Consider the following 24010-nt stretch of genomic DNA (forward strand, 5'->3'; position numbering starts at 1 on the left):
CACTTTTTTGTATATATTTTCCCCTTAACTACATTTTCTAACAATTTTAGCCACATTTTTTCCCTTACACACCTCTTGTTATTCTAATTTTTACTGCCATATTTGCCAAAGAAGAAACAAAGAAATTATTAAACTAATTTTAAATGTTTTGCAAGTCTTTAGAGACAATGGAAATGGTTTCTATGTGCTATTAATTCTTTTTATTTTTAACGACTCTCCTCGAACTGATTCGAACGATTTGAGCTTTTTGTCTGATGGCATCTTTTGTTGATCAATGGCTGGCTGGCTGGCTGACTATATTGGGGCCAGAGACCGAGATCCGATCGAATCAGAGTGAGTTTCGCGATGTGTTCCCGATTTTCATGCCAAATTAATGCGATTTTAATGAGTGAACAGCGATGAGCAATCAATTATACACACTCAATTTTGGTTTCTATAGCTGGTTATTGTTGATATCGTAAAATGAATTGAAATGATCTGGCTATGAGCTGGAGATTATACAAAATGGGAGAAGGGAAATAAATAAGTAAAGAAATAAGTTAAGGCGTGAAAAACTGAACAATAAGAAAGTTATATTAAACTTAGAAACTTAGAAATTTTAAAAAAATATACAAAATTCCACCTGATGAGAAATCCATAAAAATCACTCAAAACCTAAAATTATTTTCACAGAATTTGCTAAAAAAAAAAATAGAAATAGAAATAAAACCCTGAGGCATTGGAAATGTGAAAAAAAGGGTAAAGGGAATGTCATGGGTCATACAATTTTATATAACGGCTTTCCATAGTTTATAGTTTTTTTTTGTTTCAAACAATTTTCTGCTGCCGCTTAAATACACCAATTTATCCCGGGGCACAAAAAAAATGTGGAAAAAATCTCCACACCAAATCGGCGACAAAGTTAAAATATTTGCCAAAACTTTAGCTAATGAACTGTTAATTGCCGAAAGAGACACCCCCCTTCCCCCCTTCCGAAAGAGGCCCTGGCGGCTTAATTGCAGTTAATGGGTTAAGCTCTTACCTATTTCTGACACTTGATTATGCAAAAGGTCTCAAATCTTTGGTCTCGAACGAACTTACCCCTAATTAATTTTCAAACACCGCCAAAAAACCAACAATCTATCTATCTGAGTCGCCGACTTTCGCCCCGAGGATAAGCGCACGATTTGCTCGCGCCAAATTTGACAACATTTATGAAAGGTTCAGCAGAAACAAATAAGAGGGAATATTAGTAAGACGAAGTCCTAGATGCTCTTAAATTGGTTAAATATTTTTAGAATATATAGAATTTATCTTTCTTATAAAGCAAAAAAGCTGCTAAACTAAACAAACCAAATAGAAAACTCAATTTTTAATCTCAATTAAATTACCCAAAAAATTCTACATAAGTCATGTTACCTTTTCCTGGGAAAGAGTGCTTACAAAAAAAAAAAATCTCTAAACACAGTGAAGACAGATATTTGGAAAATGTATTGAAATATGTTTTCATCAATAATTACAAATGCCGTTGGCCGGCCGGACGACGACAGCTGCCACCTGGAGCCCCACGATGGAGAGCCACAAAAGAGGGGTTTCTTTTTGGGTAGGTTGAAAAGTTGACTGAAGAGGTGAGAGGGTAGAGACTGCACCGCTCTAATGGCATTTTAATAATAGATTACGACGCTGGCGACGACAACAGTAGATTAAGACGAAGCTGCCAGAGATGAGAGGATGCCCTGAGACAAATGATGTTTGCCACTAAACAAATTTCGCAGACTCTTTGGTATTTTTTTTTTTTTTTTTTAAGTGTCTGTGTGACAGTTGACAGTTAGGAGGGGAGAAGACCAAGAAGAAGAAGAAGAAGCTGCAGAAGAAGAGTGTCTTCTTTCTACACACACACACACACGAAGATTGGCAAAGTCAAAAAGAGACGACGGCGGCGTCTGAAATTGACTGGGAGTTGCGAGTTCATCGCAAAAGTCTCGGCATTATTTGCATAATTCAACTTTAATACAAATTGGCAACTTAAACAATTTGCGCTTGGATGGCCACACATTCACTTGGACACTTTTACACGGCGGCGGTGAAGATGATTTTAGAGATGGAAATTTCAAAAGTTTAAAAAGGGAAAATATTAAAAATTAATAAAGTTAACATCAGAGATGAAGAAATTACTTTGAGTACATCCCAAACTTCTTTCTATATTTATTTCATTTTTTTTTTAATAATCAAAAGAAAATTCCCACCATCTCTATGCTGAGAACCAAAAAGCTCTGCAATTCTGTTTTCTTTTCATTTGGCTTGGCGTTTATTTTTGTTTTTTGCCAGCTAATCATGCGCATGATCTTTGGGATGGATGCATGTGGGCACATTAGGGTTACCCCCAGCACAGCACAGCACTCTCTTCGATTCCCGATACCGGATACTTGGGGACTCATGGATTCCCGGATTCTTCTGGCCTGGCCCGTCGTCTCACACTACGAGCACAATAAATTCCCATGACAACTAATTTAGCCAGCTTTGCGCGCTGCTCCGATCTTTTGCGATCGAAGTTTGCCTGCATTTATTTGCTGTGCTTACTATATTTTTTTTTCTCTCTCCTCTCAGCTTTTCTGCTCACTCTCGAGACTGTCTCATCTTTGCCGACTCTAGAATTTTTATTGACTTTGACTTTGTCTTTCGAGTTTGAGTTCGAGTTTCTTTTTTTTGTTTTTTTCGACTAGTGACTGGGTGGCTGCATTTGGTCAAATTATGTGGCCGGGGCCTTAATGATTGTCTCTATGGAGATGCGATCAGATGCCGCCGCAGGTTTCGCAAAAGTCACAAAATTCCCCACATTACGTATACGCCACGTGAGACGAGACGAATTGAGGCAATCAAAGGCCAAGAGCAGCAGCTTCTATGCAATTAACCGCAAAGTGTCAAAGCCATGGCAACAACAGATTGCTGCTATGTTGCTGCCACCAGCCACTGACACGCCCACAGCAGCCCACAAGTGAGGAAAATAACAATTATTAACTTTTCTGGTTTACCCTAGCAGCTAGCTGTGTGTTGGGGGGTATGATCGATGGGGGTAAATGTCCTAAAATAAATATTTGAATATTTTCTTATTTCTGGTTTTTGAAATGAAAAAGTCAAAGAAATATTCAAGAAGCTTGAAAGCTGTTAGAGATTCATCTTAATAATTTCAGGATAAACTGAAAGAATCAAAAGAGTATTTCTAAAGCCAACAAACTCGCCTGTTTGGTTTGGCAACTTGACCAACTTGCAACAACAGCAACTGCTTGAGGAACATTGACGGCGACAACATGGAACAGCAATCTAAACAAATGGCCTACACCAAACGAATGGCACAGCCTAAGAAACCCTCGCTGTGAGTTGGTTTTTTGTATTCCATGTAGGATACATGGGTGTTTTTTTTTTTTTTTTTTTGCCTAACAACCGCGGGCGTAATGCGGATGACATTGACGCGAGCCAGGCGAAGCCATCCATCTGAAGATTGGAGCATGCAGCTCTGGGACCTGAATTTGAATCCCGTCTGTCAGGCGGAGATTGGTCTAAAGTTCGCCCCCTGGCCCCTGTAATTTAACACCCACGCCAGCCTGTCAGGCAACAGCAGCAGCAGCAGCACCATCACCTCTCTCCCCTTGCAATCTTCTAGCCCAACTTTATTGGCCTGAATTTGAATTTAGCATGTGGCAACGTTTATTATCAGGTGTCGTCGCTTTTCAATCATTTTGTTGTACGCTGCACACTTTACTGCGCGGGGGGAAAATTGTTTTTAATTGCTTTGGCTAGGCTGGCTCTGCTATGAAACACTGTAAAAGAAAAGTTAGCTTGTGAACAGGAATTTTTGAGAGAATTCTATGGAGTTTTTGCTAAGCATCAGTTTGTTCTTTCATAGAAAATTTTACTTTTTATCTTATATTTTCCTAGTTAATTTTCCGCCCAGTGTACCCTCTTTCGCATCTGCCACACTCAAGCCGGAAGCAGAGCAAAGAGCAAACAATTTTGTCAATAATTTGTCAATCAAGAATTAACGATCGAACATAGCCACGAGTATGTCCATGAAATGGTAGACATTAGATACATATTGGGGGCCATAGAGTAGAGTATTTTTGGGGTGGGGACTTTTATACTCCTTTATTGCGATAAAGCTAAAGATTTTATGACCAAGTTGCCAGCAAGTTGTCAGGCATAGTAAAGTTACATAACTGCAGTTTAGAGCACGCGACATTTTGTCGCAAGTTTACGGTCGACGACAGCCAACAAATGCAACTCGAAAGGCCTCCAAGAATATGAGGTAACTTCCCCCCTCAGCAGGAGCATCATCATCATCATGATCGTCATAGTCATAGTCCCAGTACCAATTGCAATACCAAAACCAAACCCAAACCCAAACCCAAACCCAATCCCAACGAAACGAAACGAAACTGGAGATGCCCAGCACTGCGATAAGCCTCTGAATTATGATTAGACGACAGTCGTATATATATGTATACACAAATGCTATATACGAGATGGCCGGGGGTATTCACTTTGTCCGCCTTTTGTTGCATCAAATTATGACCCAATAAAACAATACACAATGAATGAGTTATGGACAAATTTGACCGCAAGGATCGGCGACAAATTTTCCCATGTTGAGAAAGGGATTAGCACAGCTAATGTTGAGCCAACAGAAAGAAGGATTTTTGATTAAAGTTCCATGGCTAAGATCTAATGAGTAATCATCAAATATTGCCTTTTTCATTGACTGCACACACCAAAAGTTTGTTCTTTATCAGCCACATTTTCCGACGCTTGGCTGCATTTTCATTTTCTTAATCAGTCAAAAAACGCAAAAAACTTGATCAAGACGACGATGAAGAAACAGCAGCAGCAGCAGCACCAGCTGATGATGATGATTATGATGAGGAAGAGAAGACGAAGATGAAGAGCTCACCGTTCTATGGAGTAATTATTCCTATATAATATCGTGTACACTTATATATGAGTTTGTTGCGAGGCAATGAGCATGGCAAGTGCTCTGCCCTTGCAGTAATAGCTAGTTAGAAGAATATTATATAATTTAAGCTAAGTTTGTGTGCTCAGTAAAGTTGAAGTTTATTAGGCAAAGTAGAGGGAGATTGCTTTAAATAGCAGAAATATAACTCAGAAAATGGTTTCAAGTTTGCCTACTCTCAATACAAAGATTGACAATAAGCCTGGAAAGTAAGGCTTAGCCAGAAGATAAAGTAACCCCTCTAAGATTCGTATAAAAGTTAATACTCTATCCATAACTTTGGGGTATTTCATTAGTCTAATATTTTCCAGCTTTTCCTAACTGCTGCTTCTCGTTCGGTTCATTTTCGTTGGTGCCTTATGATTTATGATGCTTGAAAGATAAATTCTGGCAAAGCTCTTGTTAACTGCGGCTGTCAATAGTCGCTCGGTGCTCGCGCAGTGACGCCTGGTGGTGGCGCTGGCAGTCATCCGTTCCGATCTCCCTTGCAAAAAGTAAACCCGTCCTCAGCCCATCTATTCCATCTACTGATAATGATAATGATGTTATGCCTCTCAGTGTCAATGCTCTGTAGCGGTGAATTTGCGTTAATACTGCTTCTGATTCTGAATATTTCTCCACAGCGCCAATTCCTCTTCTTATCTTCTTTATTTTTTTTATTATCTTTGTGGAAACTCAAGCCATCCCACTTGCTTGGATGTCGTCGTAGTCGTCCCACTCTTTTGCATATTACGTATACGCCATGCTGGCTGGTACTAGACTAGTGTGTGTGCTTGCCCAAAAGGCATTTTTATGCTATAATTTCAAAATCAAAGAAAATTGATAATCTACAATTGCCGCAGTACGCGCAGGCCACTATGCGCAGTTACAGTTGCGGCCAAGATGGTAGGTCTCGGTCTCTTTTTGGGAAATCTTTTAAATTTGTTTTGGTTTTCTTTCAAGTTGTAATCCCTTTTCTTAAGTATTAGTTGATGTTTGACAAGGTTTTTCTGGTAGTTTCTAACTTCCATTGATGTAGTTTGTCATATTAAAATATCCTTTAAGTCCTTCTTTTAAATCATATTTTAAGCTAACCTTCTGTTAACTTTATAGCTTTTCCACTCCATTTCACTGCCATTTTTTGTGAACCATCGTCCTGGTTAAGCATTTTCACTTCCACATTTCCACATTGCAAAACCAACCCACGGTCGTTGGCTAAATTGTAATCGTAGTTGTGGTCGCCGTTGTAGTAGTTGCAGTCATGCCTTGAATTTTCCTTTGAAGATCGCCGCATTCGCATAAATCAATAAAAGTGCAGCCGATGTAGAAGAGAAGAGAAGAGAAAGAGGCAGCGAACAAGAAGCAGCAGCAGCAGCAGGAGCAACAACAATTACAAGTGCAACAAGAACAAGAACAAGAATAACACAGCAGAGACTGGAGATCAACGAAAAGCCAAGGAAAACCAGCAAAATTTCCCTGTCTTGACAGATAAGGAATAATATGGCAGAAGGCTAGATAAAATAGCTATCAAACTTTAATAAATTTTCGTTGGCCAAGAAGGCAACATAATTTTCTATATTTTTTTTTTTTTTTTTCAAAGTTAAAAGCTTTAATATTCTTGGTAATGCTTAGGAATTTTTCCCTCTTCTCGGGTCAAAGAATTTTCTTATCTCATTTTCAGAAGCATAGAAAATTTAATGGTATATTATGGTTATTCGGTTTTTTTTTGGTTTCTCGATTTTCGAAACAACAAATTGCAATTTTTACGAGTGGGAAACTCGTGAAAGATGAAACTTTCTTCCCCCTAACTGCCGATAAGAATCGCTGGACAAGTTTAAAATGCCATCGACGAGGGAAAAATCAAAAATAACCACAAAAATTGACTGACAAACCAAAAATCAAAATGAAGAAGGTGGTGGAGAGGTGGGGGGGGATGGGTTTCCATAAATTTTCATTAGAAATGCAACAGCGGCAGCAGCAGCCCAATGATAAGAAACTTTATGGCCGGTCGTTGATATAAAAACTGGCCTCTAATTGAAAATAAAAACCGAAAAAGAGCTGGAATTATTGAAAACGAAATGAAATTTGAATAATTTTTGATGAAAACTTTGGTCGTTTTTGTAGAGCATCAAAAGTGGCGTGGAAAACAAAAAAAGAAGAGACAAACCAACAAGGGGGGATCATTCCCCCCATAAAGAAGAATATATCTACATCTCTAAAATTAATGCACCTCCTTCGTACACGAAGAGAAATTGTTTTTAAGTAAGATTTAAAAATGATTTTATAGTAAATCTTTTTAAGTTGAAGTTATTAAAGAACCAAAAAGATAGTTTTTAGAGTAAAAAATATAAAATTAGTGTAAAAAAAGCCAAAAAAAAGACATTTTAAGTTATTATTAATATTAATCTATCATTAAATATCAAAAACTGTATTAATTAATTATTTTTTTAAATATTTATAAAACCAAATTTATCCCCTAAAACAGCTTTAAGTCCCCCATATTTCCTCTCAGTGCCTGCCTTTTTATAGCCCTCCATGTGTGTGTGGTATTTAAGTTGATTTTTTTCTCGTTGTTGTTGTTGTTGTTGTTAAATTTAATATTCGTGCTACCGTTAGAATCAACAGCGAAGAGTGGTGTGGAAAATTCATGGAAAGAGTGATAGGCACACGGGGGGAGTTGTAAAGGGGGCGGCGTCAAAGTCGACGCTTCGCCAGCGCCGGCGTCTCTTTGGTAAAACATTAATTAAATTAATTAACCAACTCGTGCCAAGAATTTCATACCGAAGAAAGAGATGAGCAGCAAACCAAAAAAGAACATATCCACCTAACTCTACAGATATATATATATATATATTCCAGACATCGCTTTGGAACGCATAATTAATGCGCTCAGTGCGCAGAACCAGATTAAAGTGCGCCTTGCTCAGATACAGATACAGAAATATATATATATATATATATAGCATGATCCATAGGTGGTTGCTGTTAAGTCAGTCATCTGTGGTGAAAAAGATCGGATCCGTCTTCCGGCAATTGAAAATGATTCTCTCAATTAAATTATGCCGACTTGAGTGGGTTTTACTTTTAATGTTACTTTTCCCGGAATTAATGGATTTTTTTTATGATTTATTAAAAGTTATCAAGAGATGGATTTGAAGGAAGATGCAAGATTTGGTTTGTGTTTACCACAAACCAATCTTAACTTACTTAAAAAAACCACAAATACTACAGCTTAAAATCATAATTTCATCCATTTTCACCTTTGATTAATCCCATTTTTAATCCCTCTGATTTTGAACCAATTTTTCTAGGCCTTTTCTTTGCCACTTCTTTTGCCCCCCCCAAAGGGTCAGAGCTAATTAATCTTGGCCAACTCGAAGATGCCCCTCTGAATAGGTTTTCCATATCCGTTAGCCCGCGCAGCTCGGAATGTGAAACCCTGACGACAGAAAAAACAGAGCTCATGACACGTGCCAAGCGAACAACACACTAGCCAGCGAGACATCAATCAATTGCGCTGATTGAATGCATTCGAAACCAAAAACCAAAAAACCAAAGGAAAAAACAGAAAGAGGGGAGCTGCGAAAGTAAATAAATAATAATATTAAAAACAAAAAAAAACGACCAACAAAGTGTGAAGTTGGAAATAAAGTGGCGCTTAATTGCGAGCGATTAATGAAGAAAGAATCCCCATTCCCCAATATCCAAAAACCCAATGCCCAATTTCGTGGCGCCCAGGGCAGTTTTTTTTTTTTCTAGTGTAGATCGCCAATGCGCTGTCGTCGCCTTCTCTCAGGTGTCATGTGTCAAGTGTCAGGTGTCAAGGCAAGGGGCAAGAGTTTAACGGTTCTCCAAAGCCACCAATCAATACAAGAAAAACAACAACAACAATAACGATAACAGCAAAAAACCAAATGAAAAACGAAACAATCCAAAAAGTTTACAACAAAAAATAAATTAACACAAAAATCGCCGGCAGCCAAGTGGCCAACGAACCCCAATCCATTGGCAATTTGGAAGGTCGCCTTCGTCATGAAAATATATATATATATATATCCTATACCTTCAATATATATGGTTATGGCAAAGTAAAAACTAAAACAAAGAGCAATATCAAGTGCAATAAACCATAAACTGATGGAATCCCAAATTGAATTAAACTACTAAAGAAAACTGCGAACTGCGCAAAAAAAAGCAGGCGGAAAAGGTAAAGTGCGAAAAATATAGGGACAAGACTTTTAAGATACCCTGGAACTTTGCTAAAGGTTGCCTTATAAGTTTAACTTCAAAAAAAGATACTTTTTAAACATTTTTTGATTGATTTTTTTAAGACTCTACTTCTGATTAGAGACTTTCCTCTTCACGAAGCTGAAGTTGAGATCATTTCTGACATCATTTTCTTTCACTATCGCCTAAGCTTAAGCTTAAGCTTTCAAAGTGAGGATAAGAAAAGATATCTATGATCTTTGTTAGCACATTGGATCATACATATATATAAGTTATAACTTCCTACTAATATCTTACATCTTATACAGAGAAATATAAGTCTGATCCTAACCCTTGATACTCTCTAGTCAAAATCAAAAATCTGGCACAATGTGCGCATATTGAATGCCTCTTTTTCTGCTTCCGATTCTATATATTTTCGATTCTCCAATTCTCTGTGACACAATTCCAAAAAAAAGAAACGAAAAGAAGTAGCAGGGGGGGCAACGGAAGTATCAGACTTCGTAGACCATCGTCGATTAATATGGAGAACCACAGCACTTGCCGCAAATGGTGTGCCAACTTCCGATCATGTGTATATATATATATATATACGAGTATATATCGAAAAAAAAAGCCGGCGAGAAGAAGAACCCAAACCATAAATCAGATGAGCGTATGTTGACAACACTGGCAGCATGACAATTGCCACCTGCTGGGGCTGAAAGGAAATCCCATTAATGACAAAATCAATAAATTCATATTTCCATCACAAAAATATAAACAAATCGAAAAGATATTGTAGACATAAAGCCGAACGATTCAGGCAGACAAAATGCCGTTAAATCAGCGTCTTCTTTTTTTTTAATACAATATTAAATTAAAAGCTCTTTATAGACAGGGGGTACGGTACGGACAAGAAATCTAATAATTAAATGGATTCTTCAAGAGATCACACACACAGACGGGGACCAAAACTCAACGGGGCAGCCAGGCGAGAATAAAATTGATTTGCCAGATAAATCAAGAAGTGATCTACACAAGAGGCTACCCCTTTTGAGAAACCCAAGAAGACCCGAACCGAAATCAAAGCTCGAATAAAGAATTCAACAACTTTGTTTAGCGATTATAAGGCAAAAGATTGGATGAACAGGGGAGGGAGGGGCCTCTTAAATCTCAAGATTAAAGACTTGAGATCAAAATACAATATTACAGAAATGATAGGAATTTCATCTTTATATACCAATGATTAAAGATTACAAGTCAGGGAGCTATAATAAGTTCTTGAGTCTAGAAATGTGAGATCATCCTTCTCCTTCTCCTTATCAATTAATTAACTTTTAATCTGACTTAAAAGAAAACTAAGAAAATTGAATAAAAACCCACTGCTAGTGCCGCATATTCAAACGGATTATGCAATCACAATCTAGTGCCTAGTGTTTTCTTCCGGAAAAGTCAATCAGTCAATCATTCAATCGGCGATTGAAGGAAGCCAAACAGTTGGCAGACTGCCGTTGCATTAATCACCCAATGCTATGCAGGCAGGCAGGCAGGCAGTCAAGGCAGGCAAATCAGAACCGATCGATCCGATAGCACTCATCATAATTATCGATGATAGCTCAAAGCGACTCAACTCAACTTAACTCGACGACTCTACCCCAACGTGTCATGTCAATTTTCCCCACCTCTGTATCACCTCCCTCCTCCTGATAGCCTCTTCTTAACTCACCTAATTGAAATAATGCCGCCCCGTAATTGAAATCAATTAAATCGACAGCAAATCAGCGCCAGTGCGGTATGAATAATGCCATTGGAGGTGATCTATGAGTGGTGTAGATTTTGAAGAGTCTTCCGTTTGAAGAAGGAGTTGGATTTCTAAAAATTAAGACATTTTTAAAAATATTTTTAACGTTTATAAGTTTTTTTATACTTACCTGAACTCTTCTTTGATCGCAATTCGGCGCCTGTGAATAATGCCATTGGAGGTGATCTATGGGTGGTATATTTTGAGGGAGAAGAGACGTCTTCCGTTTGAAAAGGGAGTTGGATTTCTAAAAATTAAGAAATTTGTTAAACATTTTTATAGTTTATAAGTTTCTTTATACTTACCTGTATCCTTTTTTGATCGAAAATCGGCGATAGTGAATAGTTCTGTAGCAGGCGATCCTATGAGGGACTTCTTTTGAGGGAGAAGAGTCGTCTGCCGTTTGCAGAGGAAGTTGGATTTCTAAAAATTAAGATATTTATTAAATATTTTTACAGTTTATAAGCTTCTTTATACTTACCTGTACCCTTTTTAATCGCAAATCAGCGACAGTGAATAATTCTATAGAAGGTGATCCTATGAGTGGCGTCTTTTGAGAGGGATTAGTCATCTGTCGCTTGGAGAGGGAGTTGAATTTCTAAAAATTAGGAAATTTATTTTATATCTTTCTAAAGGCTTTAATGCTTTTTTATACTTACCTGAACTCCTCTTTGATCGTAAATCGAAGCCTGTTAATAATACCATTGGAGGTGATCTATTAGTGACATCTTTTAAGAGAGAAGAGACGTCTGTCGTTTGATAAGGACTTGTTTTTCTAAAAATTAATAAATTTTTTATATATATTTACAGATTTTTATACATGGGTTTATACTTACCTGTACGTAATCCTTTTTCTTCTTGTCTTTACTAACAAAATCTTTTACAAGAGTAGGAAGAACAGCTCTCTTAGATCCAAGAAAGGAAACTTGAAGTCAAGGTCCAGTAAGTCCTGCGAACTAAGAAGTTCTTGGAAGATTAATAAATAAATAAATATTTAATATACAAAATAATTATTATAGTTAAAAATATTTATGGTTTTTTAAAGATAATCTTAATGATTATATAAACTAATGCTTAAACACCAAACCCTCTCAACAAACTAATCGAACCCATCACTTTCAGGGCACAGAATCCCCCCAAGTCACGACGACCCAGAAAGTGAGTCACACTCGACCCCAGTAAACTGCTAGCCAGCTGTCTACTCAGAGTATATAATTATTAAGGTATTTGCTGTAGTTTGAAATGAATCGATTTCGAGACACACTGACGCACAGATTGGATTTGAAGACACACATAAGAAGACTAGGTTATATATCCCATATATAGCAGGCAGATGGCCGGGATCTATACAATTCCAAACCACTTGTGGTTATTGCTACTACTTTTAAGGGTCATCCAGGCTCCTATCTGTATGGATAGCAATTGCAGGGAATCTGATCGTTATAAGCATAAAGTACCCGAACGATGTAAATATTTGCTAGAAGAAGTTCAGACATTTGATCGTAAATGCGGTGGCACCTATCCACTGATGGCCTTTACGAAATTTCGTGATTCTTTCGTAAAGACTGGCGAACCATTTGGTATCTATATGCCAAATACTTTAGATCATGTTATGGTGCTAATGAAGGATTCGGCATTACAGAATTGTGCACACTTGCAGTTGGCCGATTTAAATACGTTCTTTTGTTTGGACGATAATAACAATGAGACCATCAAACTGGATGTGGCTCATATGTATTGCTTTCCATTTCATATACAGCTGCCGGATGATTTGATGCAGGAATGCCTCAGGGAGAACGATATGGACAGGAGGCATCTGGACGAAGTCCTACGCACCAGACGAGGCGTTATCCATTATACTTTCGGTGATAGTCGGGGCCATCGTGCCATTATTTCTGGATATTTCTGGCCGCTCTTTCTGCTTCTACAGCTCTTTCAAGCTATGCCAGCTCCTGCTCCTACTCCTGCTCAAAAACCATGTTGATGATGATGAGTCGTAAATTTTTATGCGAGCTGCCATAAAGATTGATCGGTTAAGCCAAAGGGGTAGAGTAGTTTTAAACAAAAAAACAAAAAATAATAAATCTATATAAATTGCAAATCTTATCGCTGGCCTTGCTCTTGGCCATCTTTTTGGAACCGCAGGGCCCTTGTTGAGTATTTATTTTATGGCAAAACAAATTAAACTGTATTAACGCATTGTTTGTTTATATTGGCGATGGGAGGGCAGGCTTCTGGTTTCCCAGGGATTTTAGCCTTACGGCGCGGCCTTAACTTCTCTTCCGCTTCTCAGGAATGGCAACTAATTTTGGCCCTCTTTGAGCTGTTCTTTTTGAAATAAACCTCTTCCCCCAATTTCTTACTTAAAATTCTAAGTAATTACTATTGTTATTTCTTCTTTTTACACCCTACTTTCTATATATATATATAACATAGATCCATGATCTCCCCCTTAACGATTTACCAAACATCACGTTGCAGCTCGTGATCCAAAGATCGGGTCACCTGCGGCTGCCTGGCGTGCGTTACTCGCCAAATTTCCATCCTCATTGCAAAACCTAATTCGCAGATCGCCGATCAACGATATACTCGTGTGTAGACATCGAAAATCTAATTCTAATATCCATTCATCCGGTCGTTTGTAGTCAAGCGTCTAGCATCTAGCGGTTTCCCTCAACTGCAAGGAAAAGCCTTGGTGCCGACCATCGACCAAATTGTCAACGCGCGTGGTTTACCATCAGATATATATCTTCTATATGTATGTATTGACTACTCCAGTTCGATCGCTCTGTTTCGATTTGCATTTTGGGCATTGGCCTGGGTTAAGGAGAATCAGAGGTTTCAGCAACAGTTGTTTTGTTGCACAAATGCCGTTGGCCGTACAGTGGTAGGAAGTTTCAAATTTTAAGATTTATAAAGTTTAGGAAATATTTTCTTTAACATTTTTTTTTACTTTAACATTGAGAAGCTTTTACCTTTTCTTCATAAAATTATAATTTTTATAAGAATTATATTTAATATCACGATTTATTTACTTAATCTTCCACCCACTGTGTGCCACGAAAAAAAAAAGACATACAAATTTGTTTCACCCACATGCAAGTGGTTTTTCTTCTACTTGCTGTGGTTTCGGTTGTTTTGAATTTTCTTCTGGTATTCATAGGAATTTCCGATTGATTTTCAATTTCTATTGACCAAACCCCGCAGTTGTCACGTGTTCTGCATGCCCCGCCCCTTTCTCCGTTTGCCTCCTTTTAACCGCCCATTGAATCCCTTGCCCCATCAACTCATTACGCATCTGGCACACTTGAGTTCAATCAAATGCCAAAATGCTGCTGCAGCAGGTGAGGTCTTTCCCCCCTTGGGTCCTCCTCGCATCGCATTCTCTCTGCTTGCTTTACGGGGATAATTGCGCAAAAGCTTCGGAAAGATTTGTCCAGCCATTTGCATAAATTTCCCTTGCAAAAGGGGGAAGAGGCTGGCTAAGGGGATGGTGGGGGGACCACACAACCTGAGATTCTACAGAGAAAGACTGCAGAGACCTGACTGAGACCTGACTTCATCCTCCACACGGTAAAGAATTTGAATATGTTTTTTTTTCTTGTTTATTCATGATTTCTTGGACTTGCTGCTTCTTTAAAGAACTTATGGTTGAAAGTGCTAATATTATTTTAATTTGAAATGATTAGTTGCATGAAAGAAGAAGAATATGTTGGAAAAAACGCTAGAAAATTCATAATTTTTTTCGATAAAATTGTTGTAACTCCCCTGAAAATCATCGGAAATGAAAACTTTTGGTAGTTTTATGCTCGTAATAAAAATTATATCCAAACTCTATTAAAAACTTTAAAAAAAAAACGAATAAAAAATTTTCAAAATTTTTTCATTACCCCTTACAGAATTTTCAAAAAAAATGAAAAAAAAAGATTTTTAGAAATTGGCAAAACCTTGAATGCAACTTTTAGAAGGGTTAAAAAAGACTTACAAAAATGCAATCCATATGAAAATATAATCATTTTGGACTGTTTTATAGCGATTCTACCGTTTAAAAATGTTCAAAATTTCGAAGAATTTTTTTCTTTCATCATTAAGAATTTTTTTTTAACGAAATTAACAAACATTTTTTCACTAAAATTGTTATAACTCCGCTGAAAATCATCGGAAATGAAAACTTTTGGTAGTTTTATGCTTGTAATAAAAATAAAATTCAATTTCTTTTAAAAAATTTCAAAAAAATCGAAAAAAAAATTTTAAAAAATTTTTTCATTTTTTTTAAGGGGTACCCCTTACAGAATTTTCAAAAAAATGAAAAAAAATATTTTTAGAAATTGCCAAAACCTTAAATGCAATTTTTAGTAGGGCTAAAAAACATTACCAAAAATTCAAACCAAATCAAAATAAATTAATTTTTGCCTGTTTTATGAGGATTTTATCATTAAAAAAATATCTAAAAATTAAAAAAAAAACTTATTATTATATAAAAGAAGATCATAAATTATGCTAATATAATGGAATGGTCTTTAATTTTTGCTGTGCAGCCGAATGGCTGACCAGTGGTTAGCCACTGTCATAAACAATGATTAGGCGGCTGCTGGTGGTTCTGGTGGTGCTAGTGGTGCTAGTTGTGGTGTGTATTAAAACGGTTTTCATGTTGCAAATGGTAGCGATCATCCTCCTCCTTGCTGCCCCCTCTTTCCTCTCCACCACCAGCATCCACCATGCTTCGATTGCAGTGAAATTGCATTATAAATTAATTAGTCAACTATTTTAGCAGCACACCTGCGAGGGGCGACAGGATGGACAGGGGAGGGAGAATGATGTAGAAAAACTCCCATAGACGGGTGTAGTATTTTTTTTTTTTTTTTTTGTTTTTTCAGAACAAATCAGGCAGAACAGAAAACAGAAGTCACCATAGACGGAGACGACATCATCTCCGGGGGCTTTGGGAAGATTGTGACCGGCTATTGGACAGGCATTGACCATTGACTAACCAAGCTAGAGATTCCCCACAAATGAGTTTCCACACAACATTGATTGGGAATGTGAGTGTATGGCTCATTATTATTTCTATTTCTATTTAGCCATTGATTTCCCTAATGCTTTCCTTAAGCGAATTTTTTCTCTTAATACCATATTTAGATCTCCTGTTTATATGAGTTTTCTTGTTTTTTAGTGGCGTACTTAATTAAATGAGTTAAATAAATATTGTTTAACTCTTATTAAGAAGCTTAAAGTGACATAATTAGATGTTTAATTTTGAATTTTCTTTTTAAATTCTAAAAATAGAAACATTTAGCATATCTTTCTATGGATTTCTGAATATATTTCTATATCTTTTTATTATATTGTTAAATCTTCCCACACGTGCCGCTCAAACAAATTAGCCGCCGCCGGCAATTACTGTGGTATTCTTTGACGATTAGGACACGCCTATTTAGTGACAGCCATTAGGCAGTCGGCTAACTAATAGAATATTATTTATTCATTTTTGGGCGTTAGCGACGACACCTTTAACACGGATTTCAAATTGAACAGAAGGAGATCGATGGGCGTGGCAAATCAAGAAAAAGAGAGAGAGAGAGAGAAAGATATCTAAATTTAGAGAGGGCCACCATTTGAAAGAAGTGGCATTAATCAGTGGATAAGAGCCGATGGTGGTTCCTTTTTTTCTAGCGTTTGGTTTTGGACTTTGGAGTTTGGTAAATAATTAAAACATTCTCTTTGATGGTGACGAAGGAAAACCAATCATGGGCCAAGAGATCAGAGAGCAGAGATCATGGCGTTAAAACAATAAGCAGCCAATAAGCCAAACAAAGCGAATGTGCAGTTAACTTAACGGTCAAGCGTGAAGAAAAACATAAATAAAGTTTGTCAAAGAGCCCTAAAGAGCTCTCGTATTGAGATAAACAAATTTGGACAGTGAGGACTGGCTAATGGAGAATGTGCTTTGAAGAGAATATGTAACTTTATAATAATTTAAGGTTTTTTCTTGATTTTTTTTGATTATTTACAGAGTGGATGAGGTTAAAATTTAAAATTCTAGAAAAAGTTATTTCTAAATATTTTTTTTTTTTAGAAAATATAGATAAATATAGAATCCATCTTCCATTTTCTAGAATATTTTCCCAACATACAATAAAGATTGTTAATCACAAGCAGGTTTCCCTGTCGATTAACGAAGATCTTTGACCGCCAATCGATTTCGTTTTCCGACGCCCCTGACACATGAACTTTGACTATTAATGGAACCACGAGCGAGAGTAAAAGAATGGCCATCAGAAAAAAAAATCTAAAAAAAAAACAAGTAAAAAAAAAATATAATAATGTGGAGGGCGGGACGGGTTTTGTGGAAAGTACCGTTCGTTGGGCATCTTCCTCAGCAGCAGCAGCAGCAGCAGCAGCTATTCGGATCTTTTTGGCTACTTTGGGGGCTACTTCTTCTGGCCCATTGTCACCCCAACGATTTGTGGCAACAATAGACAATTTGAAATCTTGATCGAACCTTTTGTTCGCTTCGTTTCGCTGTTCGTTGACATTTGTCACCATCTACTATCCACCAGACGGTAGAATTTATAGAAAAACAAAAAAAACAAACAACAAATAAATCGAATTCGTTACGATTAACAACCTGCCTGCTGCTGTCTGTCCCTTTAACCCAACGTAATCGGCATTGCAACGCCCCTTTTTCTTTCCGTCTATTTGCGGGTTTATTTCTGTCAAAATCGCCACATTCGCAGACGGTTTTGTTAGCTTTTTTTGTGGGATTATATCATCCCGAAAGGGCCAAGTTATTGTTTTCCACTGAGCCTGATATATTTCATAGAAAATTGGATTAACATTTCTTTGCCGATTTCAATATATATCTATACCTTCTTTTTTATTTTTTTTTGCAATCTATTTTTGGCCTCTTTTGTCCGCGACTTTAGTCTTATGCAAAGTGCGTGAAGGTGACTGGACTCTGGTATGGGGGGCATCTTCGCCTCTTCACCACCCCATCAATAAAGCTCTTTCTATCAGCCCTTTTGTTTTGGGGAGTGGCCCGTCTGATTGGCTAGCTTGATGCTTAGCCAGCCTAGCCTTTCTCTTAAAGTGGTTTCTTAAATAATAACAAAGATCTTATTATATAATTTATAATATATATAAAATACGATCTAAAGAAGTTAATAACAAAAATCATGTAAAGATATATCTTATCATTCCACACATCTTGTTGAAATCTAATATCCTGCAATTATTTTCTCTCTTGCCACATTTTAACGGAGCATTGAATATGATTTATTTGAATTTCCCCTGCCTCGGTTATGAGCTTACATATGTATATATCTATATTTGGGCGTGGCTTTCATCTCGTTAGCAGCGTCACCTGCAGCATTAATTAAGCAACAAATGGCAGCAAACATGCCTCAAAATGGACTCGCAAAGCTATATGGATGGAAAAGCGTGAATCAAGCATGATCTTGGGCAATCACCGAGGGGGGTTTCGGGCGGGAAAAGACATTCATAGAGATGCCCAGGAGAGATTGCTGCAACAAGATTCTTATCACCGGGTAACAAAACAAAAACAACGTTTGAAGACTGCCACCTGCAGCCATCTGCAACATCAACAACAATCTTGGCAAAAATCTAGACTCTGAACAACGAAAGACCCGATACGGCCACAATCCAGGGCGATGATAAAGTTATAAAAAACGGAGCATTTCCGATTAAGTTGATTGTCGAAAATTTGCAAACAGATGAAATATTTCAGCAATGTGATTTAATGGCCATGTGGTGGCATCCACACGGTAATTGCAAACGCCAGCGGGGCGTTTTGCAACAGCAATACGAGGTGTGTTCAAAAAGTAAGGTGACTTTTCAAATTTCTCGGGCAACATATTTTCGATTATCGTTTTTTTTGTTTTGTTATATTGGTACACTCTTCCCTAACATCTGTACCAAGTTTCAATGGAACATCCTCTTTTGTTTGGTTGTGAGAGGCGTAAAGTTACAAGTTGTTTTGCGAGCTCGGCGATTTTTTGCTTTTTTCGGTCTTGGCTCGTCTGGGCTCTTCCATTGGGACGATTGGGCTTTGGTTTCGATATCATAACCATATACCCATGATTCGTCACCAGTTATGACCCTTTTGAGTAAATCTGGGTCGTCGTTGACGTCATTCAACAGCTCTTGAGCGATGCTCATGCGACGGTTCTTTTGCTCAAAATTCAGCAATTTCGGAACAAACTTCGCTGACACACGACTCATACCCAAAACGTTTGAAAAAATTTCATGGCACGAGCCAAGCGATATACCGACATCTTCAGCAACTTCTCTGATAGTGATTCGACGATTTTCCAAAACAATTTTCGTCACTGCTTGAACGTTTTCATCAGTTGTTGACGTGCTTGGGCGTCCAGAGCGAGGCTGGTCATTGGCATCTTCCCGGCCATCTTGGAAGAGTTTGTACCACTTGTACACATTTTTTTTACTCAGAACAGTTTCACCGTATGCCACTGTCAACATTTCAAGTGTTTCAGAGCACTTAATTTTATTTTTTACACAAAATTTGATGCAAATCCTTTGATCCATATTTTTCGATAGCAAAAAATCGCCGAGCTCGCAAAACAACTTGTAACTTTACGCCTCTCACAACCAAACAAAAGAGGATGTTCCATTGAAACTTGGTACAGATGTTAGGGAAGAGTGTACCAATATAACAAAACAAAAAAAACGATAATCGAAAATATGTTGCCCGAGAAATTTGAAAAGTCACCTTACTTTTTGAACACACCTCGTACACTAGGCACTGAGAGAAAAATTAGAGTTAGTATAAACTAAAGTGAAATCTTTTTAGCCAGATAGGAACTTTGTAAAGATGTGGAATGAGTTAAGCTGATATATACATATTTTCTCCCAGTGTTATGACAACAATCTCTACAGTCCAGATTCGTGGCTACCAAACCAACCAACCAATGTTGTTGGCCACCTGTTTTGTCATCCATTAGCCATCTTCCTCTTGCATCGAACCTCTCTTTTTCTTTATGCGCCTCTTTGTTGGGAGCTTTGGGGTTTGGGGCTGGTTGCATGCAACGCCTGCTTAATGGCATTTGGAAATTTGTCAATCGTTGTTGGGCAGTGGCAATAGCAGTTGGCAGCGGTGGCTCGTGTTACCCCCTTTTTCCGCCAGCGGAAGTGGGAGAGCTATACAAAAAAATTGGCCAAAGCGGTTCTTCTGGGGCACAAGCGACCCCCTCTTACCACTCCCTCCCTCCTCAGCCACTATAAGCCATCCTCTTCGATCTAACGAAGCAATTAATTTGGCCTGGCACGTTCCCCGGTAGTGGAGTGGATCGTAGCTCCGGTTTCGTCTGCTTCCAGTTGTGTTTTTTTTTTTTTTAAGTTTTTCTTAGCTCCTGCAATTTAAGTTGATGTTGCGCTAAGTGCTGCCATTGCCCCAGGGGTGTGGCAGGAAGAGGGGGCTGCGGAATCGATACAGAGAGCGAGAGAGAGCGAAGGGGGGGGTCTATCATTTAAATGACGAATTGAGTCAAGTTGAACCGGCCGGCCAAGACACGCGCTATACTCCATATTCTATTCCTGATCGTTCCTTTCTTATAGCTGACAACCGGCAACATGCAACACATGCAATATGCAACATGTTGCCAGCCACTTTGTTGCCAGCGATAACAGACACGCATACAAATGCATTAGCATCTTTTTACAGATATATCGGCGATATGTTAACAGATTGAAGCTGGGAAATTGATTGACAGACAGCCGATGGAAAGATACAACAAGCTAATGGCAGACGACGTAGCAAAAAAAGAGAGAAACATAATTGATTGTTGATAATCGATAATTGATAACAGTGACAAACAGTGGAACTATTGATGTTAACTGAGATGATAACTATCAGTAAATCGATATGAAAGGTTAATGGCAAACTAATTTTCTAAGCTGATAAACAATTTTCGATAAATTCACCGAAAAAGGTTAATTTCTTAATCGATAATCGATAATAGTGACAAACAGGTGAAATATTGATGTTAAATGATATGATAACTACCAGTAAATCGATTTAAAAGGTAAATTTCAAACTAATTTTGTAAATCGATGAACAATTTTCGATAAATTCATCGAAATAGACTTGGTTTCTTAATCGATAACCATGAGATGGTAACTATCAGTAAATCGATATAAAAGGTAAATTGCAATCTCATTTTGTAAATCGATAAACAATTTTCGAAAAATTCATCGAAATAAACTTAATTTTTTTATCTATAATCGATAACAGTGACACACAGTGAAACCGTTGATGTTAACTAACTAATTTTGTTAAGCGATAAACAATTATCGATAAATACTTAACTTCTGCTTTATTTGTTATAAATTCTGACTATTCCTTCAACTTAATTACAGATCCAGCTACCAGAACTCTTATCAAACATAATCGAGGATGGCTAAGAAACCACAGAACCATATAGATAGACGCATACAGCCAATTTAACAGTACTGTGAGTGAATAGAGAGGGAGAGAGAGAGAGAACCCTAATGGCAGACGTCTATAGCTAGCTATGTATGATATTTACTAGGAAGTATTTCCTTGGATGCATACACTGCGCTTTATTACGCCATATTTGCACAAACATTACCACCAAACAGAACCCCCTTCTTAGCAACTCGGTTAACCTGTCCATAGAAGCGGAGACAACCAGACGATGTCGCTGTTTGTTTGCCTTCTTGAGCGGTGTTAATTGTCATAAAACGAAACGATGCGTAGAGGAATAAACATATAAATATATATATATATATATATATAGGAAAGAATTTATATAGATATATGTATGCATGTACACATTGATGAGGTGTCTATGGGGCTGTTGATAAGCTCAGCTTTTGGCCTGTTCACATTCCGTTTGGCATTCACCGCATTCTTTTTGGTCAACTACCGCCCAAAACCCATCCAATCGATCGCACTTTATGGCATCATTATGCTAATGGGCAATTGTGCATTGTCTCTGCCTGTCTGTCTATATATATATATCTATATATATAGGTATTATATCGTATATAGCACCCCCCAAAGAGCCCAATGAGAGAATTACCAGCAAGACTTTTGATTATTGTACAACGTTTACAGTTTGTTTTTGTCGTCGTTCATTCATTTCCATATGGACACGCTCATTTGATTAGCATACACATGGATTTGAGGAGTCGTACATCTGCATATAAATCTATATCTTTGTACATATCAAAAAAAAAAATATATATATGTAGATAGATGTATCGATTTGATTTGTTTAGCATTACGTGTGCGTTGCTCGCTCGCTCATTTGACCCAATTTGTTATGCAAATATTATGAGTTTTATTCTTGGTCTTTAAAGGAATTTTTCACCATGCCAAATAAAAGAGAGAGATAGATACCATTTTCCAGACTTTTTTTGTTTAGGGGATTTCATTGTTCTTCTACTGTCTTTTCTTAATCTGTGCATTGTCTTTTGCTGGAATTTGCATTCCATGATGTCATCAAGATCAAAACAAAAAGTTTTAAGTATATAATCTGAGAAGCTCACAAAAATTCCCCCAAAAAATTGCATTTAAAATGTAAATGATAGTTAAAATTGTGTGTTTATGGGGCTTGGAATTAAAATAAATTGAGAATTTTAAGATTTTTTTAAAATCAATTCTTATTCTTATTCCTGTTTGGCCAAGAAACAAGAATGCAAAAAAAAATCGCAAAAGGAAAATGGAAGTTAGTGAACGAAAGAGAACAAAACTGAAACTGGTTTCTCCCTTTTCCTTTTCAAATACAGTTGCTTTCCAAGAACAGAAATGCGATGGGGAAAAAAAGGGGGTACAAAAAAGCTATAAAGAACACCTTCAAAAAAGGCGTACAAAAAAAACCAAATGCAAAATGGTAAGGTAAAAAAATCAAAGGAGGTTGTGGTTTCCCCTTTACAAGAAAGGGCCGAAAGCAGAACCTTCTTTATACAATAGATTTATTTTCCCTCATTAGTCTTTTTCGTTTCTTAGATTGTTTTTCCTTTTTCTTTTTCTTTTTTTTTTTTTTAACTTTAAGTCCACCTTTTTTGCAGTTGTTTTTCTAATTTCGCTGATTTATGAGAACGGGGACCCACCCAAAAAAGAAAAAAAAAACAAATCGAGAATCTGAGAATTCGTAAAAAACAAAAACCAAAACAAATGTACTGACAACTGACTCACATGACCTGCCTGAACTTGGCTTTAATGGCTTTTTATTAGCCTGTTCCTTTCGTTTGGCCATTTGCCGTTTTCGCTGTTCGTCATTTATTTTGGCCATAAAATCTGTCTGGATCTTCTTCGGTTTCTCCTGTCTTCAGCAGTCTCGTCGTCGTCACTCCTGTCTGCCTACCAATTCTCCAGCCTTATCAGCATATTGCACTTGTGACGGCTCAAGGGGCTAAAAGAAAAAAGCAAAAAAAAAAGCGAAAAACAAATAAATATAAGGAGTAAAAAAAAATCCGCTTAAAATATATGAGAACTTATTACTAAAGTCGTTGGTTTCTTTATTTATTCTGCTTTTTGGCCCGACTTTTCGTTTGGAGGACAGTTATATAAATATTGATGATACTCTTTGCTGTTTACACAAATTTTTCGCGCAATTAATATTTCTTAAAGAAAACCAACAATGAATAATATTTTGTTTGTTAAATATGTAATAAAGATATTGAGTTTTTAATAAGAATATTTTAAAATTCTTATTCATTCTACACCTTCATAAGAAATCTTAAAAGATTTATTTAATCTTTCTTTAAACCATTTTTTTTTTAATAAGACAAAACAGACAGACACCCAAGACGATAATTTATAGACTGTATAGTATAGAAAGCTTGACATTAGCTAGAAGTTTTTGGCATCTAAAATATAGCCTTCTAGACATATTATATCCCCAACTGGCAGACAAGTGCAGATCCGTCCTGGTATTAATTGCACTCGGATTGCCAATTAATCTGCCCGATAATCGTATTAATTGCCAGCACCGTGGAGCCACTCATAAATATTGCTGCCAAGTTTAAAGCCG

At 37.2% G+C, this 24010-nt stretch overlaps 1 protein-coding gene and 1 long non-coding RNA gene across 3 annotated transcripts; one reads left to right on the forward strand and one right to left on the reverse strand.

The window, feature by feature from the left end:
- Positions 1 to 10809: 10809 nt before the first annotated feature.
- On the reverse strand, positions 10810 to 23655 carry LOC108110293. Of its 2 annotated transcripts, XR_001772559.2 has the most exons (7): positions 23173 to 23655; positions 11810 to 11929; positions 11633 to 11748; positions 11455 to 11571; positions 11279 to 11396; positions 11104 to 11220; positions 10810 to 11044 (listed from the first exon to the last, which is right to left on the reverse strand). It is a non-coding gene; the product is annotated as an uncharacterized LOC108110293 (long non-coding RNA). The 2 variants fall into 2 exon arrangements; XR_001772558.2 differs by having other exon boundaries at positions 11279 to 11571.
- Positions 11960 to 13074, forward strand: LOC108110292. Its single transcript, XM_017219290.1, has one exon. It carries the CDS (start codon positions 12307 to 12309, stop codon positions 12955 to 12957), a length of 651 nt encoding a protein of 216 aa, XP_017074779.1. The 5' UTR covers positions 11960 to 12306; the 3' UTR covers positions 12958 to 13074.
- Positions 23656 to 24010: the final 355 nt, after the last annotated feature.

Source organism: Drosophila eugracilis, unplaced genomic scaffold (genome assembly GCF_018153835.1).
Source record: "Drosophila eugracilis isolate 14026-0451.02 unplaced genomic scaffold, ASM1815383v1 contig_2147, whole genome shotgun sequence".
Taxonomy (NCBI): Eukaryota; Metazoa; Arthropoda; class Insecta; order Diptera; family Drosophilidae; genus Drosophila; species Drosophila eugracilis.